Source organism: Poecilia mexicana, unplaced genomic scaffold (genome assembly GCF_051168715.1).
Source record: "Poecilia mexicana isolate PSO_F unplaced genomic scaffold, ASM5116871v1 scaffold_2, whole genome shotgun sequence".
NCBI lineage: Eukaryota > Metazoa > Chordata > Actinopteri > Cyprinodontiformes > Poeciliidae > Poecilia > Poecilia mexicana.
Genome location: NW_028263371.1, coordinates 39,911,433 through 39,927,377, shown reverse-complemented (window position 1 = coordinate 39,927,377; position 15,945 = coordinate 39,911,433). Strand labels below are relative to the sequence as shown.

Below are 15,945 nucleotides of genomic sequence, written 5' to 3'. Positions count from 1 at the left end.
ATATATATATATATATATATATATATATATATATATATATATATATATATATATATATATATATATATACAGTAGATATGATAAAAGGAAATAAAATTGAATGTTTCCTAGAAGAGAGTGAAATAAAGCTGCCAGTTTTATTTTAGGCATTGCAGCATTTTCCTCTGAATAATGCATTTTGGAAGTCAGACACAATAAAATTACCAGCGACAAAATGATTTTCTGCTTTTGGCAGTTTCCCATTTTCACCTCACACCTGCCTCTCTGCCACCCTGAGACACTTTGAAGTAGACATGAACACAAGTTTGCCATCACTTCCTCTGCTGCACACAAAACCCCCTTTTTCTAAGGTTGAATGCACTCTGTTAACAAATCTACATTAGAGACTGACGTTGCCATTTCCTCTAAAAAGCAAGTAGTTTGTTCTCATTATCATGTGGAGCTCAGGCCTTGAAGTCTAAACACGCAGGAATTTTACAGTTTTAAAAGCACATTATACATTCAGAAATCTATTAACAATTCACATATTAATAGCAATCACCAGTGAGAGTCAAGTGTTGTATGTCTTAAATAGATTGTATAGAACGTAACTCGATGTAATTGATTGAGTTACACTGATTGAATGACAGACACGAGTAAATCCGTCGTGATTCAAGACAAAAATTCATATGGGAGTTTAATTCTCAAACTGCCTGCAAAGAAAAACTTGCATAGACAAGATTGCCTTCCATTTAAGTAAGGCATTATGGATACATTTATAATAAATCTACCCATGTTTATGTAGTTATTTGGAAGTATCAGCCAGTGAACACAGCATTGCATTCAAAAAGACAAGAGCTGCTTGTGACACTCAGGCTATGTGGAAAAAAAAATACTGTGGGCTGTGATTTAGTGAAGGTTTTGCCACAGGAAGACAAAAAAAATCATTCTCTTCCAGTGAGGCATGACTGATATTTTTGCAAAAAATACATTTATTATGCCTTTTGACTTTTTGTCTCAGTTGAACTATTCCGTCATCTATTACTAACTTAAATTAAAAACATCTAATTCCTTAATCATTCAGAAAACCTAATTATGTCTCCCTGAAGTAATCAGGTGTTACTAAAGCTTAAAGGTTTTTCTTGAGTTACAGTGAGTTTTTACTATCTCTGTAGTAAACCTGAGCTGACAAGCAAAACCCAAAATGTAAGCCTCATGGAGCGTCAAACTGTGGGTGCACATGTAAACAAAGAGGCATTTATCATGATTTTTAGTAAATTTGCAACATTTCAGTATATGCATATACCGAAATACACTGATTCACATCTTCAACCTTTTGTCTGTGTGTTTTCTTTATTTCTTCCCATACAGAGAACAACACCACAGTGTCGCTTTCTGCTAACTCCTCTGAGGTCCTAGAAGGAGACCCGATCCAGCTCATCTGCTCAGTCAACTCTGCCATTGCCCCGCTGACTGTCGTATGGCAGTGGACAGACAGGCAATCAGCCGGACCGATCCAGGAAGTGGCCGCTGTGGATCGGGACGGTACTGTTACTCACGGACCCAGCTACAGGGAGCGCTCCGGTTATGGGGAAATTCGCGTTGAGAGGGTGCGTGCCAACATTTTCTCCCTGTCCCTCTACAACGCTTTACCCGGAGACGAGGGTCAGTACCGCTGCTCAGCCACCCAGTGGATTAACATCGGCACCGAAACAGAGCCAAACTGGGAGAAGGTTGGCGAGCAATCAGCCACCAAAACGGTCACAGTAAAGACTGTTGGTAAGTTATACAATATAAGCCCCAAAGTGTACTTGTGCACTGAGAAACTTGAATATTATTGGAAAAGTTCAATTTATATCTGCAATTCAATTCAAAAAGTGAAACTTCAAGCCACGCTGCTCCCGTTAATGGAGTTATTAATGAAAAAGACCAATAATCAGTGTATGCTGCTCATTACATTGACATGCTTCTTATTAGGCTGCCAATTTTCAATTTGTTAGTCCTATTCAATAAATGCACATATATAGGGTAACAATTTGGAATTCTTATTTGAAAGCAGCATTAGTAACCTTGAATAACATAAATTAAAACTTGAAATATGTTCATGTTTATCCAATGAATCTATATAATACATGACTTTTACCTATTAAAAGTGAGACACTTTAAACTAGACATTGCAGTAGTAAATGTGGCATCAAAATTTTACATGGGAAAATATTGCCTTTAATATGTTATACTTTTTTTCCCTTCCGATTGAGTCAAAGTGCAGCTACAGGAATGGAGGTTAACTCATTGTTTATGTAGTTCCAACATAGTCTGCTTTTTTTTTAAAGTGTCTTGAAGTCAGTAAGGCATGTAAACAGTCTGACTAGCACAACGATTGCTACTTCAACACCAAATCACACTGAGCCGTGCAGTTTGTGATTTGGTGAATGGCTCAGAAAACACATGCAGTCCTCACATTTGAACATCCCATGGTTTATTCATGCACCGTTTAGGGGAGGGAGCAATTATGAAAGACACACACTCTAACACTACCTGCCTCATGTCAAGAGCAGTGCTCTTCCCATGATGCCAGGGATAAACCTATACACACTAACACACACACACATATGGATTAGTTAGAATAATTAGAATGGAAATGCGGAAGCAATATGTTTCACAGTCTGCGAGTTTCCTCTGTCACCGCTGAGTTAAGCTTAACATTCACAGTTCAGGCAGAGGAAGCCACTGGAGCGGAGCAGTTTGGAGCTGGCAGGCCGCTGCACCAGGCGCTCCCACACTCGCACGATCGAGGGATTAACTCCCTGCAGCAGCACAGAGCGGCGCTGCGGAGAGTAGATGTCAGTTTTTAAGTGGCCATTTGTCAAGTTGGAGCAACAAGAACAACATTAGTCTGAGGAACAAGAGACACATTATGCAAATGAGGGAGAAGTCCAAAGCTGCTCATTGTTCTTGAGTTAGACTCCTCAACGGTGCCTCCTCTTCTTCTCCTCCATGCTTGTTGATCAAAGGATTTTCTGAATATGCACTGTTGTGTGACGGTCAATGTGTTTTTTTGTTTTTTTTTTACTTTGGCCCTCATTTTTCTCACTTTACCCCTCTAGCTGCAGCTTGATTGAACCTAATCCTCCCATGCAAATAGAAGTCTGATTTTTCCTCCAGCTTTCTGCTCTTGTACAACTGTTGGCATGCTTTTTTAGTCCCTGTTTTTTTTTTTTACTAAAAGGAGGGAAAGAACTCCTGCTTCAAGTTTTCTGTCTAAGCACAGATTGGGCTCAATGTTAACCATGTCCTCAGAGTGAACCAGTCTTAAAGACTGTATATCTTCATATTTTATATATGGCTGCTGCACCCTCATTAATGGACTCTGTCTGATTGCTGGTGGTGAATAGAGGGTTATCCTCTGGAGGCTTTGCATAAAGTTTTCTTTTTTACCTCAGCTGACTTGCTTAAAGGGGAATTGTCTGGAGGTTGCCTGTTTAATTCCTAATCTATGTTAATGGGATTTTAAGCAATAGACCAATACAGTAGATCATTGTAAAGAGAGAAAAACAAGTAAAATATTGTTTTCAGCATTTTTTTTAGAAATATAAATCTGAAAAGTATACTGTGTGTTTATATATTTTTTTAATTTGGTTCCCCAAATCAAAATTCAGTTAAACCGACAACCATGAGCAGTCAAATGGATAGTGAGGCGCAACTGCAAAATGTTCAAGGCCTGCTTGTCCATCAGAACTGACAGCCAAGACAACATTAATCAAAGAAACAGCCTAGGGGGCCTTCATGACCTTGGAAGAGCTGGAGAGCTTTTTGCCCAGAGAACAATTAGTAGTTGTGTACATTGTTGAAGATATGTCATGTCTGCAGTCTACCACAAGAAAATACATAAAAGAAGTTGCTTTGGTCTGACACGACCACCCCAGTGCTGAAAAAGGTTGGTGTTAGCATCATTGCATGGAGTACATTTTTATAATGAGGACTGGGATGCTGGTTAGAGCTGATGGAAGGGTGGATTGAGCTACATACAGGGGAAACATTGAGGAAAAATCTTTAAGAAACTGGAGAAAAACTGGTAAGAAGGTTCCCCTTCCAGCACGCCAAAAAACACACAGTCCCAGCTACAACAGAATAGCTTAGCTCATTAATCTAAATCAATCACTCAAAATCCAGACCTAGATCCGAAAGGAACTGTAGCACAGCTTGAAAATCCACTTTCCATTCAGCTTGACTGAGCTTGAACTATTTTGCCAACAGGAATATGCAAAAATGTTGGAGATATACCACCATAGACTTGCAGGGAAAAATTTGGTTTTACAAAGTTTCGACCCAGTAGGCTAAATACCAACTTGTGAACATGTCGTGTTGCTTTGTGTTGGTCTTCCACGTTAGACCAATGTGAAAGATCAACCACAGTGGTTTGCCTAGCACCAATGGCAGATTTTATTAGCATTTTTATTTTAAATCCTAGTCAAATATATCAAAATTTGCAGCTGCAGTATGACTAAATGTGGAAAAATTCAGGTGCCCTGAATATAAGAATGACACTGTAAAACCTACGTGAACAGGCAACCGAGTGGTATGTCCTATTGTATTATATGTGCTCATAGATACAATATTCCACACAACAGTGATTTATAGAAGAAGTGGATAGATGGACTGATGGATGGGAGCAGTTTGTCAGGAGATGAGAGATAGAGCGAGAGCAGAGACTTATTGTCTGTTAGGGAATTATAGCCTCAGACGGTCGTCCCAGCAGCAGCAGCAGCCAAGTTTGGACAGGGAGCCATTGATTAGACACCCTGAAGGGCACCGAGGAGGATGGCTGTCAGAGGACGACACAGGGTGAGGACACACTAAAGGAAACAACAGGGCTGTTGACAAGAACATAATGGGGGAATCTGCAAAGTCTCAAGGAAGTACATTGACAGGACCAAAGTTGGCTCCACCCCCATTTTTTTTCTCACCCATATATCTACTTTACTTAACGTGCAACTGTCAACATACTCAAAACTAGTGAGAGAAGAGCAGTGTTATTATCATTGTTGTGCCTTATCTTTTGATTTATTTGTTCTCTACCTTGGCATCCAACAAAGGTATGTTTTGGCTTTATCGAGTCGGGCAAATGTTTTTGCCTAATGAGGACAGTTTAGACTTGGCAGGAGCTGCGTGTACATCGAAGATTGGTGCTTAGAGGAAATCTCTCCCTCGGGTTTCTTCTGTTACATTACCATTCATTTTCAAGCACACTAAGAAATGAGTACAAAAGCCTCTTAGACAGTACATAGGCTTCTAGAATCTTTGGCTATGAAAATATAGGGAAGTACTTGTGAAGATTTAAAGCTTCTTTAAGTACAAGTCAATGTCCTTTGTGTCAATACTGTCTGTGTTCCTCCAGTATGGGGCCTATGCCTTTTAGCATCCTTGCTTCCAGCAGGAGGTTGTACCCCCTGCATCAGTAGAGACTAGACTTAATTACATGCACAAGCCAGTGTGGCTCTATTAGAGCCACTCAGCAGAAACAATAAATCTAATAGAGAAGCCATTTGACTATGTGTGATCTTAACCTCCTGTGCCCTTCTTCTCCCATTGCCCAGAATCTTCTTTTATGGTGTCGGCCTCATCGCGGACGCCATCGATCTCCTTCGGAGATTCCTTTGACCTCCTGTGTCTGGTCAAGCCTCGCCACAACCCCAGGGTCCCCACATCGGTCACCTGGCGCTTCATGCCAACAGGTGCCCAAGATGACGATCAGGGAGAGTTCAAGGACCTGGTGACGTTCACTCGCGAGGGCACCCTGCAGTGGGGAGAACAACTGCTTGGTTTGGGCACTCGCACCACTGTGGACCGCTCACACTCCAACACCAACTTCAGATTGTCTGTGACACGTGCGGGGCGCCGCGAGGCTGGCAAGTATCAGTGTACTGCCATCCTGTGGAGGAAAAACTATGATAACAGCTGGAGCAGAGTGGCTAACCGCACCTCCAACCTACTGGGCATCAACGTCCTTCAGCCAGGTAAGGCTTTATTTCCCTTTGTCTAGCAGAATGAACAGAACTGCTACTCAAACAGTAATGAAGGCATGGCAAGTTTATTTGCCACGCCAAATTTACACATGGTTTCTTTACAGTAAAATGAAGGAAAAAATATAAAAACTAAACATAAAACTAAAGAAAATAAAAAAAATATGAAAAAAGTAAGCATCACATGAAAGTACAGAAATCCAGATTTAAAACAAGTAGCTGAAACAATATAAATTTGAAAACATTTCATGTATTCAGGGAGTTATAACAGAAGTAAGATGCATAGGAAAGAAATGAGACTTTCACTTGGTCCTCTGAACACTAAACACATCTCTGATGATCTAACTGATTAGGTATTTATGGTTTGTACTCGACAAGCAACACTTAAATGTGTTTTTGGTGAAACACATAAATTCATTATAAACACACTGATGTTTTTATTTCTGTTAATTGTGATGAGGTTTTTTTTTTTCTTTTGCAGCTAATGAGAACACATTTCTAGGAGATTAGAACATTTCATCTTAATATTACAATAATGGAAAAAAATATATATATATTCTAAAACAAAGATGTGAGGTTAATGAAAGGTATGTTCAAATCTACTTTCAAAATGTTCTTTTAATCAAAACAAAATAGTCTTTTCACAACCCATATTCCAATTCATTGAGCTGTGTCTGAATCCTTTTTTCTCACAGGGGACCGATTTATTGAGTCTGGGGTGATATGATTGATTTTTCTGGTGTTAATTAGGTCTCTTTAGGTGCATTTTGGATAAATTGTGGATGCTCCGTGTTCTTTAACCTCATTGATTCTAGCGAGATCCTTGCTCTTTAAAAATGAGTTATTTTAATTAAAAAATTTAAAAAATAAATGAATTTAGATATTTCTGCATTAAGGTGCAGGCTTTTATGTACACAAACACAGTGGCTAAATGTAATCAACTGTGACCTCTTTGTGATTGCGTACATACAGTATCCAGTCACTAAGAGACAGCATACTGTAGTAATCTGACATGAGCACAGGGGGCATAGTAATCCAAGAGCGGAGCCTTGAGGAACCCCATAGGATAATAGTTCAGATTAAGAATTGCTCTAAATTCTCCAAATCCACCAAGTGTATTTACCAGAGGACCAGAATGTCTTACCCACTTTTCCAGTCGGTCTATCAATATTTTATGATCAACTGTAAGAAATGCAGCCCTGACATCCAATACTTAGATGCACCACTGTCAAAGTTATTTAAAGCATTAAATAACAGCCCTGAGACCAATTCAGTTTCAGTGCTTTTTGTAGCTGAACATTTTACTTGTCTTTTGATTAAAAGGAGCACCGGCAGCACCAGCAGCAGCAGAACTCTAGTAGTCCTCTTTAATTATTGGTTATCAACATATTATTGGTAAGCTGCTTTTCTTAGTGATCTTCACCAATAAATGTTAGGCTAGGTTGCACAGGAACCACAGACTGACATGCACAGACTTTCCCATGCACACACAGAATGAATCTACCAGAGCTCAGAGGATTTCTGCTGGCTCTAATTGCGCTTAGTCTCTGGTTTAGCAACTAATTGTAGTGTCTCTGGATGTCTGCCTGTGTGTATAGAGCAGGGTGGAGTCTTCTAATGGAGTGCAGCGAATAGATTGCTAAATATCCCACAGGAAGAGAAAACTGAGCGAAAGTAGTGGGCAAGACAGAAGCAAGCGACAGAGACAGAGAGAATTAGGAAGAGTGATGAAGAGAGAGGGAGCGATCTGTGTTTTAGACACACGCACACACACACACACACACACAAACCCATACAGACAGAGCCTAATTAGAGTAGGAACACAACACAAAAACATGCTGCAGAACTCACATTTGCCCAATTTGGCAGAGCCTGTTGTGCTTCAGCAGTGTGATATTTCACTTATTCAGGTGAATGTGCCTCGGGCAAAAAGTCATTCTATTAATAAAAATATATCCACAAATCTTAAGCTTTTAAATCAGACCAGCATATAATAGTCTCCCCTGCAGTTGTAGTAGGGGTTAAACGTGTTGGATTTAGTGTGAAGTATGTCAGTAATTTATGTCATGTAGCAGTTTTCCCACTGTGTTCTATTTATAACCGAGAACGATGCACACAGGCAGGCGCTCTATGTTTAGGTACTGATGTATAAGACGCTGCACAGCTTTCAGAAGCAGGCCTCAATGATCAATTCCACTTTTGAAGTGAACTAGAGGCCGTCTGGTCACGTGTGACACCAAGGTAGGACTCCCATCTATGTTGCTATCGATTGGGCTGTGCACACAGATTCAAGCAGATGCAAACAGACTGGAATATAAAGGCAAACTGTACAGTACTTGTAATCTTTGCCATTCACCCTGAACAGTCTTACCCAGAGCTTTTCAGCATGTGGACCAAGAAACAAACAAGTAGGGGTTAATAGTTTAGAGGTGGTTTAAAGTAAAGTTGGGTAATATATACATTTCCCACGATTTGAACACTTTCACTCGCTCTTCAGTCCATTTTATTTTTAAAGTTAAAATAGCAAGGCACAACTGCAAACCTATCATGTCAAGGTTGTCAAGCTAAACTGACAGGTCAGGCAAGGAGATAATGAATCAGAAAAGCAACCAAGGAGGCCAAAGGTGGCTCTAGAGGAACTATTGGAGACTCTCTCACCAGAAAAGTGTTTGTTGTACACTCTGCTGATCTGGCTCTTATGGAAGAGAAGCAAGCAGAAGCTCACTGTTGATAGAAAGCAAACAACGTGAAGGAACGGTTTTCTGCTCAGATGAAATCTTTTCGGGCTATTTAGAAAAATCTATGGGACAAAACCAACACTGAAAACACCATCCTTAAAGTGAAACATGGTGGCGCTCATTTAAGTGAGTATGTACAAGAATATGTTTAGCATTCGGAGGCAGACCATAGTAAACAATTAGCCTTCATCACTGTGGAAGGGATCAACCAGATAGTTGCTCTTCTTTTAGCATTTTTTCCAGAAAGCTTGATTGAAGCTTTGCTGGTTTATCCAGTTAATTTTCTGTCATAACGAAGGGGAGAATATTTTTGCAGATAGCCTGAATATGAGAAGCTGTACTTATTTCTAACATTTAAAGTACGCAATGCCTCACATAAAAACCTGCAGACAAGTAACTTCACACTTTTCCCATCAATGTACATTCTTACACACACATACAAACGGATGCAAATAGACTCCCACAGGGCCACAGCTACAGCACTACTCATGAACAGCTGACCTAAACCATTGACCCAAAGCAGACTTCCTCCTCTGAGCTCTTCAGGAGCAATCATGCTTAATGCTAATTTACGCTGCTTAACCCGACACACACAGCTTACTTTGTTTAATCTTAAGCAGAAAAATCTAAAGAAAACGCACATTTTCTCGCACAGGCAGACTTTCGTCCTTCCTTTCTACCAGCAGTCTGTCTTCTTGACAAAGTGATCTGTTACCTTGGTAATGCCATCAGTTTCTGTGGCGATGTGATCAGTTGCCAGGAGAAATCCAATCATTTACCGTAACAGCGCAATCATTCTGTGTGTAAGGCCACTTTCTCATCAAGCAGGGAGTGAGTGAGTAATTCTTTTATCTTGACACTTACCAAGGCCGTGTTCAGTTCTGGCCGTGCCGTGCTCCTCTGTTGTTCAGCCTTCGATTATATGAGTGATTCATTTCTCAAAATGTAGGAAGTACAAGTGCTGAATGCAATTATTTGTTACCTCGGGTAAAGGTGTTCAAGAAACTTTGAAACAAATCCTCTTTTTGTCACCGCAGCAAGATTTCAGGAAAAATTCAACCTTATTTTGGATGTAATTATTCACATACAAATTAATCATTGGCACCAATAATAATCTCTGTAAAATAACCGTATCCAAGTCCTTTCTGAAGTTAACTTTTTGATGTTTGCCTGAGTATTTGGCATTACTTCCAGTTTCCCTGGGGATAAACATGACATGACATATAGGGCTAGTCCTTTTAACAATAGGCCACTTGGTCGGATGAAGATCCATCTTGTCACCACTCATAGTGATTTTAATGTTAAAAGCTGCAAAGTCTGCAAAGCTTAATGTTGGAGAAGTACAGCAAAGCATAGCTTCATGAGTAACAAAGTCTTCATATCAAGCATTAGACTCCTTCAAATGCTTGTGTTGAAAGGATTTTTGAAAAAAAAAAAAAAGCCCTTTCTGTCCTTCCATCAAGAATGTAAACAACAATGCCCCTTTTAGTTACTTGGACTAACTGGAGTCATGTACATTGATTAGATAAGACTCAGATTGAATATTTCAGCAACGAACATCCCAGGAGATTTATCACACTGTTGGTCTGTTTCCATTTCTAAGGCCATTGGAAACCTTGTGTGAGTACTTGGGGTCCTCACATTTTTTAGAAATACCAGGAGACTTTTTAAAAAACAAAATTTTAAAAGTGGAAAAATCAATTCAGAAATGTTTCATTGGATTTAAAACTCTTTCATTTCCCTTGCAGGCCACAGACCTAAATCTCATCAGAAACTTGTGAGATGAACTGAAGTTACAAGTTGAATAAGAGAGGATGGGTTAGAGAAACTGTTGCAATGTCACTGAGTAAAATCAATTTTAAGAGTTATTTCTTGTGGGCAAAAGTATAGGCAGCACAGATGATAATATAAAACTATATTTTTCTTATTGTGGAAGGTATTCTCCACTGAAACTGTTTCTTAAATAAAAGGAAAGATTTACTTTGATTTTTTTAGTACTTAGGTCACGATTCTAGTACAACCATATTTACATTAATAGGTTGGCGCTCTATCAATCACTTTGCCTCATGCGTCTCCCATTTTATCTGTTTTGGTTTAGCTTTTTTGCCAAAGGTAAACCAGTACAGGCTCAATGAAGCCATTAAAATGTTGTCTTGTTCTCAGAATTGTGTGATAAAAGAAAGAGAACGTAACTAGGGAAAAGTAACCAGATGCTAACAAAAGGAGTTTAAAAACGGTAATGCAATTTGTTAATGCAAATACATATTACTGTGCATGTTCAGTTTATTGCAGAAAGGCAAGTGGCCCTGTGGATGTGGCTCAGAGAGCAATGTGCTTGCTGTGCATATGCTTCTTTGACCCCCCGACACCCAGAATCAAACGGCTTCTCTCAGCGTTATGCTGGTTCAACACATACTGTGGACCACCACCTAACATTCAAGAGAAAGTTGCATACATCTAATATTATACAGATTCAAATCGCATAATGACCGTCCTCATTAAATTATTATGGGACTTCAAAAGCAAACAGAGAAAACAAGCACTAAAAACCGAAACCCTGATCCAAAGATCTGCGCTTCTTAAATTAGCGGGAGAGACGTGCTGGATGTAGATAAAAGCTGGACCAAACTCACACAAAAGTAGTCAGCTGGTCAGCGTAATATTTTCTTCAAACTGTGCCTCCCAGAGCTTCCTCCTGTTCCAGATTGGATTAGCAGCACACTGCCTGCGTCCAAGTCCCAAGGGTCATATAGGAGGAGCTCACCGCTGTGTTTGCATTATCAATACTTTCCAAAAGTTTTCATACCCCTTGAACTTGTTTGAACATTTTCTCACCAAACAGCCACAAATATCAGGATACTTTATTGGGATTTCTGTGACTGACTAAGACTATATTAGGTGTGGCTATGAAGTTTGTGGAAGGAACATGTATATGTGTTTATTTATATATTTATGTTAAAAATGCCGATACATTTACCACAAGAAATCTGAACTAATGTCAGATTTCTTGTTTATGTGCCAAATCTGGCGTATAAATCTGATTCTTATTATGTTGTCCTTTAACATTTCTGGTGGGTGGAAACTGGTGAAGTCATAATAATGCTGAGGGCACCAAACTGGCCAAAGCCGGCACCTAAATAAAAACCTGTGCCGCCAATTGCATTCAGAAATCACCAGTATGCAAGGCGCCAATTCAATACTATGAAGCTTACCAGAAATTGCCTGTGATGTATACATAATAAAGATTGCTGTTAATGTTAATTCAATATTTGGAAGAGTGGCCAACATGGACTGAACCACTTCATTCACTTTCTCTGATCCCATTGCTGAATGGGAGAAGAGACTACAACTCTGAAACGGTACAGAAAATCAATATCATTGTTCACAACTTCTCCTTCTGTTCACTAATTGGCCAGGTGGAAGTTCCTTCAGGAGGGAACCCAAGTAAGAAAGCCCAGACTTTGCTCTAAGTGAGATTGGAATCAAGCAGAATAGCACAGACAGGCAATGGCCAGCCTGCCTACACCCTAAACTTACTGAACTTGTGTTATGTTGCAAAAAATGATTCACTTAGAATTGCTGCATACAAATGTGAGCCAAACCATATGTCTTTGTACTTTCATTTCAAAATTATGCACAGCTTTTTGTCTGTTGCATACATTCCCAGTAAGGCACATTGAAGTCTGAAATTGTAACATATAGCAAAAGGTTGAAAGGATATAAATACATGTGCTAGGCACTGAATAATTATTTTGCAGTTATTGTAAAGTTAACCTAGTGCAGCAATTGGACATTTGAATTATCCACCAAAGGCTAGCTGTAGAAAACTATTACACACCGGAGTACAAGCCTCATCTGCCTGCAAGAATGTGTAAACGCACGGTGGGGTTACCTCGTAAAGCAGAAGTGTAATTATCCAGCATGATGGAAGATGATTAAATATTAGCCAGCACTCCAAAGGATACCCAGAAATGCACAGAAACGCAATATGCAGCCTCACATACAGCGCAGGAATGATTAGATTTCAGCTGATTGAGTTTTCTCTTTGTCTCTTTCTGAAATGCAATAATGGCAAACACATGTTCAGCATGGCAGATCACCAGGGAAGTCCCCGTCTCTGGTACACAATCTAATATCATCTACTCATAACCCCAAACTACACAGGCATACACACACACACACACGCACACACACACACCGAGATGCACAAGAACACCAAGAGACAAAAAAAAATGCCCAAAACTAATTATGCAGAATCTTCTCTAATAGAAGCACCGTTTGGATTAATGATGATTTGGGGAGATCAATGAGGGTTTTTTTTTCTTTCATCTTCATTTGAGTGTGTGCAAATGCACGTCAGTGCGTGTGAGTCTGGCAGGGGGAGCGAGATATTAAGACAGTCTGGTTATTGGCTGAGTTAGAAAGATGATGGTTATAACTGGGGGGGAGGTGTCCCACTTTGAGTTTTTTTTTTCTCATCTCTTCTCTCGCACCTACACTCTGCCGACTTCCTTAACTCACGCAGTCAAACATCACGATGCCTTCTTTTTACTTCTCCTTTGAGTGACTCCTGCTTTGAGTTAGTCACATAATCCTCCCACCATCTTTTCCCAGATTCTCTTATGCTTTTTTTTCCCCTGTTAATAAAGTGTGTCTTCCTATAATATCGTCTAGATGTGCTCTACTTTCATGCCGCTGATGTAGCTACCACTTAGCATTTATTGATGGTGTTTACATCAAAGCAATAATTGGAGATTCCCGCTCATCAGGGCATGAATTGGCGCTGTCGATCTTCATTACGGCCTCATCTATTCCATCTTCGCTCGCTACCACTCCGCTCTTTTTCCATATTTTGTCCTCACTCCCTCTGTAGGCTCCCTAATGTCTTCCTTCCCCTTCACTCCCACTCAGCTCCATGTTCCCCTCCTCACGCCCCCAGCCTCTTTCTCACTCCTGTGATTTTTCAATATTTTATAATTCCCTACTTTCCTCCACCTCCTCCCCTGCAACATTCTCTCTATTATATTTACATTTTCCTCAAATAGCTTTCATTATTGCGTGAATAATAAGTGTATTGCAGTCATACAGTTTTTTTTTTTTCTCCGGTGTTATTGTTCGTGGCAGAGTGGTAAATCTTTTCTCTTTTTTTTTGGTTGCAGACGGATGTAGTTTGTTTTTCTTTATCATTCCTCTAAGTTCACTCGAGTGCACACACCACTTGACTGTTCTGCCTACAGTTTATACTTCGCATATACAAATAATCAGAAAGCACTCAGAGACCTGTCAGTCTTTTGCATGCGCACAGGAGCACAGAAGGTCATGGCGTGTGATAAATAGAGGCTTGGAGGGGGGTGCACTGAAACAGAAAATAATTTCATAAAAGGCTTTTGATTAATTATGTCTGTTTCAGGCATTCAAGGTCAGGTTCCTTCCTAGTCGTGTCTTCCCTGTCTCCAAACCAACCCCCACCCCCCCAACATTTCTCTGTTATGACCCTCACACAGGCACATTTTTCTGTCAAAGCTAATCCAATCTGGGCTTCATTTCCTTGTTCGGCCCAATCTGCCAACACAATGAGATTCCCTGTGCCCCTCTATCTCTCTTAAGCACCTAAGTGTGCGTGTGTGCACGTTTTTGAGTCCTGCTGCTGCTGTAATTGAAGTCGTAACTCAGAGCCAGATACAGTACAGTTGCTCCCCATGTAAATCAGTGGCTAATGGTTGGAGCAAGGAGAGCTTCTTCCTGAGCACACACACACACACACACACACAGTGGTTGTCATTCTGCAGACTGCACTGACAGAAGAACCACTGTTCTGTGTGATTAATGAGTATTTTATGTTTTATGCTTATTGGCAGACCTCCTTCCAAAACACACAAAAAGTCATGCAGACAAGCTCAGTCTAATCTGTCTCTAATACATTCCCCCCTCATTTAGGTCATGGGTCTCCCAGAGTTTCCCTGCAAAATTCCCTCTTGCCCACTCCTTCTACGTCTGCCGTCCAGCTTTATCCTAACAGTTAGACTGGCAGACAAAAATAAAAAAGATAAAAAAAAAAAAAAAAGTAAAGTGCATTTGTACTCCACCCCCTTTGGCAGTAATGTAATTCATCTTTTAGGGTTTCCATTTTGTCACCACCAACTCTGACCAGCTTCTCCATTCCTGCTGAAGAACAGCATCCCCTCGTCTGCTACCACCGTATCACGGTGGGAAGGACGTGTTGTTCATGTCCAGGGTTGGATTTCCACCACAAACAGAGTCACATTTTGGTCATATCTGACCAGCGTTTCATCTCCTGTATGCTTGTTGTAATGTTTACGTAGCTTTTGGTGAACCGGAAACATGACTTCTTGTTGCTTTTTAGCTATGCCTTTTGTCTTGGCACTCTTCCATAAAGGTCATATTTGTTGAATGCATCACTAATCGTCCAGCAGATGTTCCCACCTCATCAGAGCGCCTCCACAGTTCTTCCTGAGACACTATACGCCTCTTGGTTGCATTCTTGTGAATGCTTTCTGTGCCTGGACTTTCAGTGTAAGTGGATGATCATTTCTTGGTAGTTTTGCCGTTGTTTCATACTCTTTCTATTTTCAGACAATGGATTGAACAGTGGTCATTGAGAAGTTCAACGCTTGGGTTGGTGTTTTGACCTAACTTTCTTTTAAACTTGTTATTCTTCACATCTCTGCCGTTATTTGGTTAGTTTGTTCACTGACATTCTCTATCAAACCTTTGAGGTGTTATCAAACAGCTGCAGTTAAACTGAGGTTGAACTGTGTATAGATGGACTCCATGTAATAAGGGGTAATTTCTTATGGGTTTTCTTTGCACTGAATTTTATTTCAGGGTATCAGGTTGATGGGGGATTAATGTACACCATACTTTCCCAATTTTAATTGCAAAACAATTTTAAATTATCTCTTTTTTTTAATATGCATTAACAGACTACTACTTTAAAATGTTCAAAGGAGATGATCCCTTTTGCAAAGTGCATAAAAAATGTTTGTGAGGGGTGGGGGGGATTTCTTAGGTCTATTTGTTAAGATTTTAGACTACACACAAGAAAAAGGGCATTTTTCATTAAATTTGATCAAGTTTAACAGCTTTTTAGTTTGACTCAGACATTATGAGGATTACTTCTTACATTTTATTTCTCAAGTGGATTTATAACTTGCAAAGACAGATGGCAGCTTCTTTTACATGTC

General features: G+C 39.9%; 1 protein-coding gene across 2 annotated transcripts in view; it reads left to right on the top strand.

Moving 5' to 3' along the window:
• Nucleotides 1-15,945, top strand: part of igsf3 (immunoglobulin superfamily, member 3) — a 107,008-nt gene that overhangs the window by 74,315 nt on the left and 16,748 nt on the right. For both annotated transcript variants that reach the window (XM_014990470.2, XM_014990469.2), the window contains exons 5-6: nucleotides 1,351-1,758; nucleotides 5,577-5,996. In XM_014990470.2, the coding sequence (XP_014845956.1) occupies nucleotides 1,351-1,758; nucleotides 5,577-5,996 (828 nt within the window). The remainder of the gene's footprint in view (nucleotides 1-1,350; nucleotides 1,759-5,576; nucleotides 5,997-15,945) is intronic.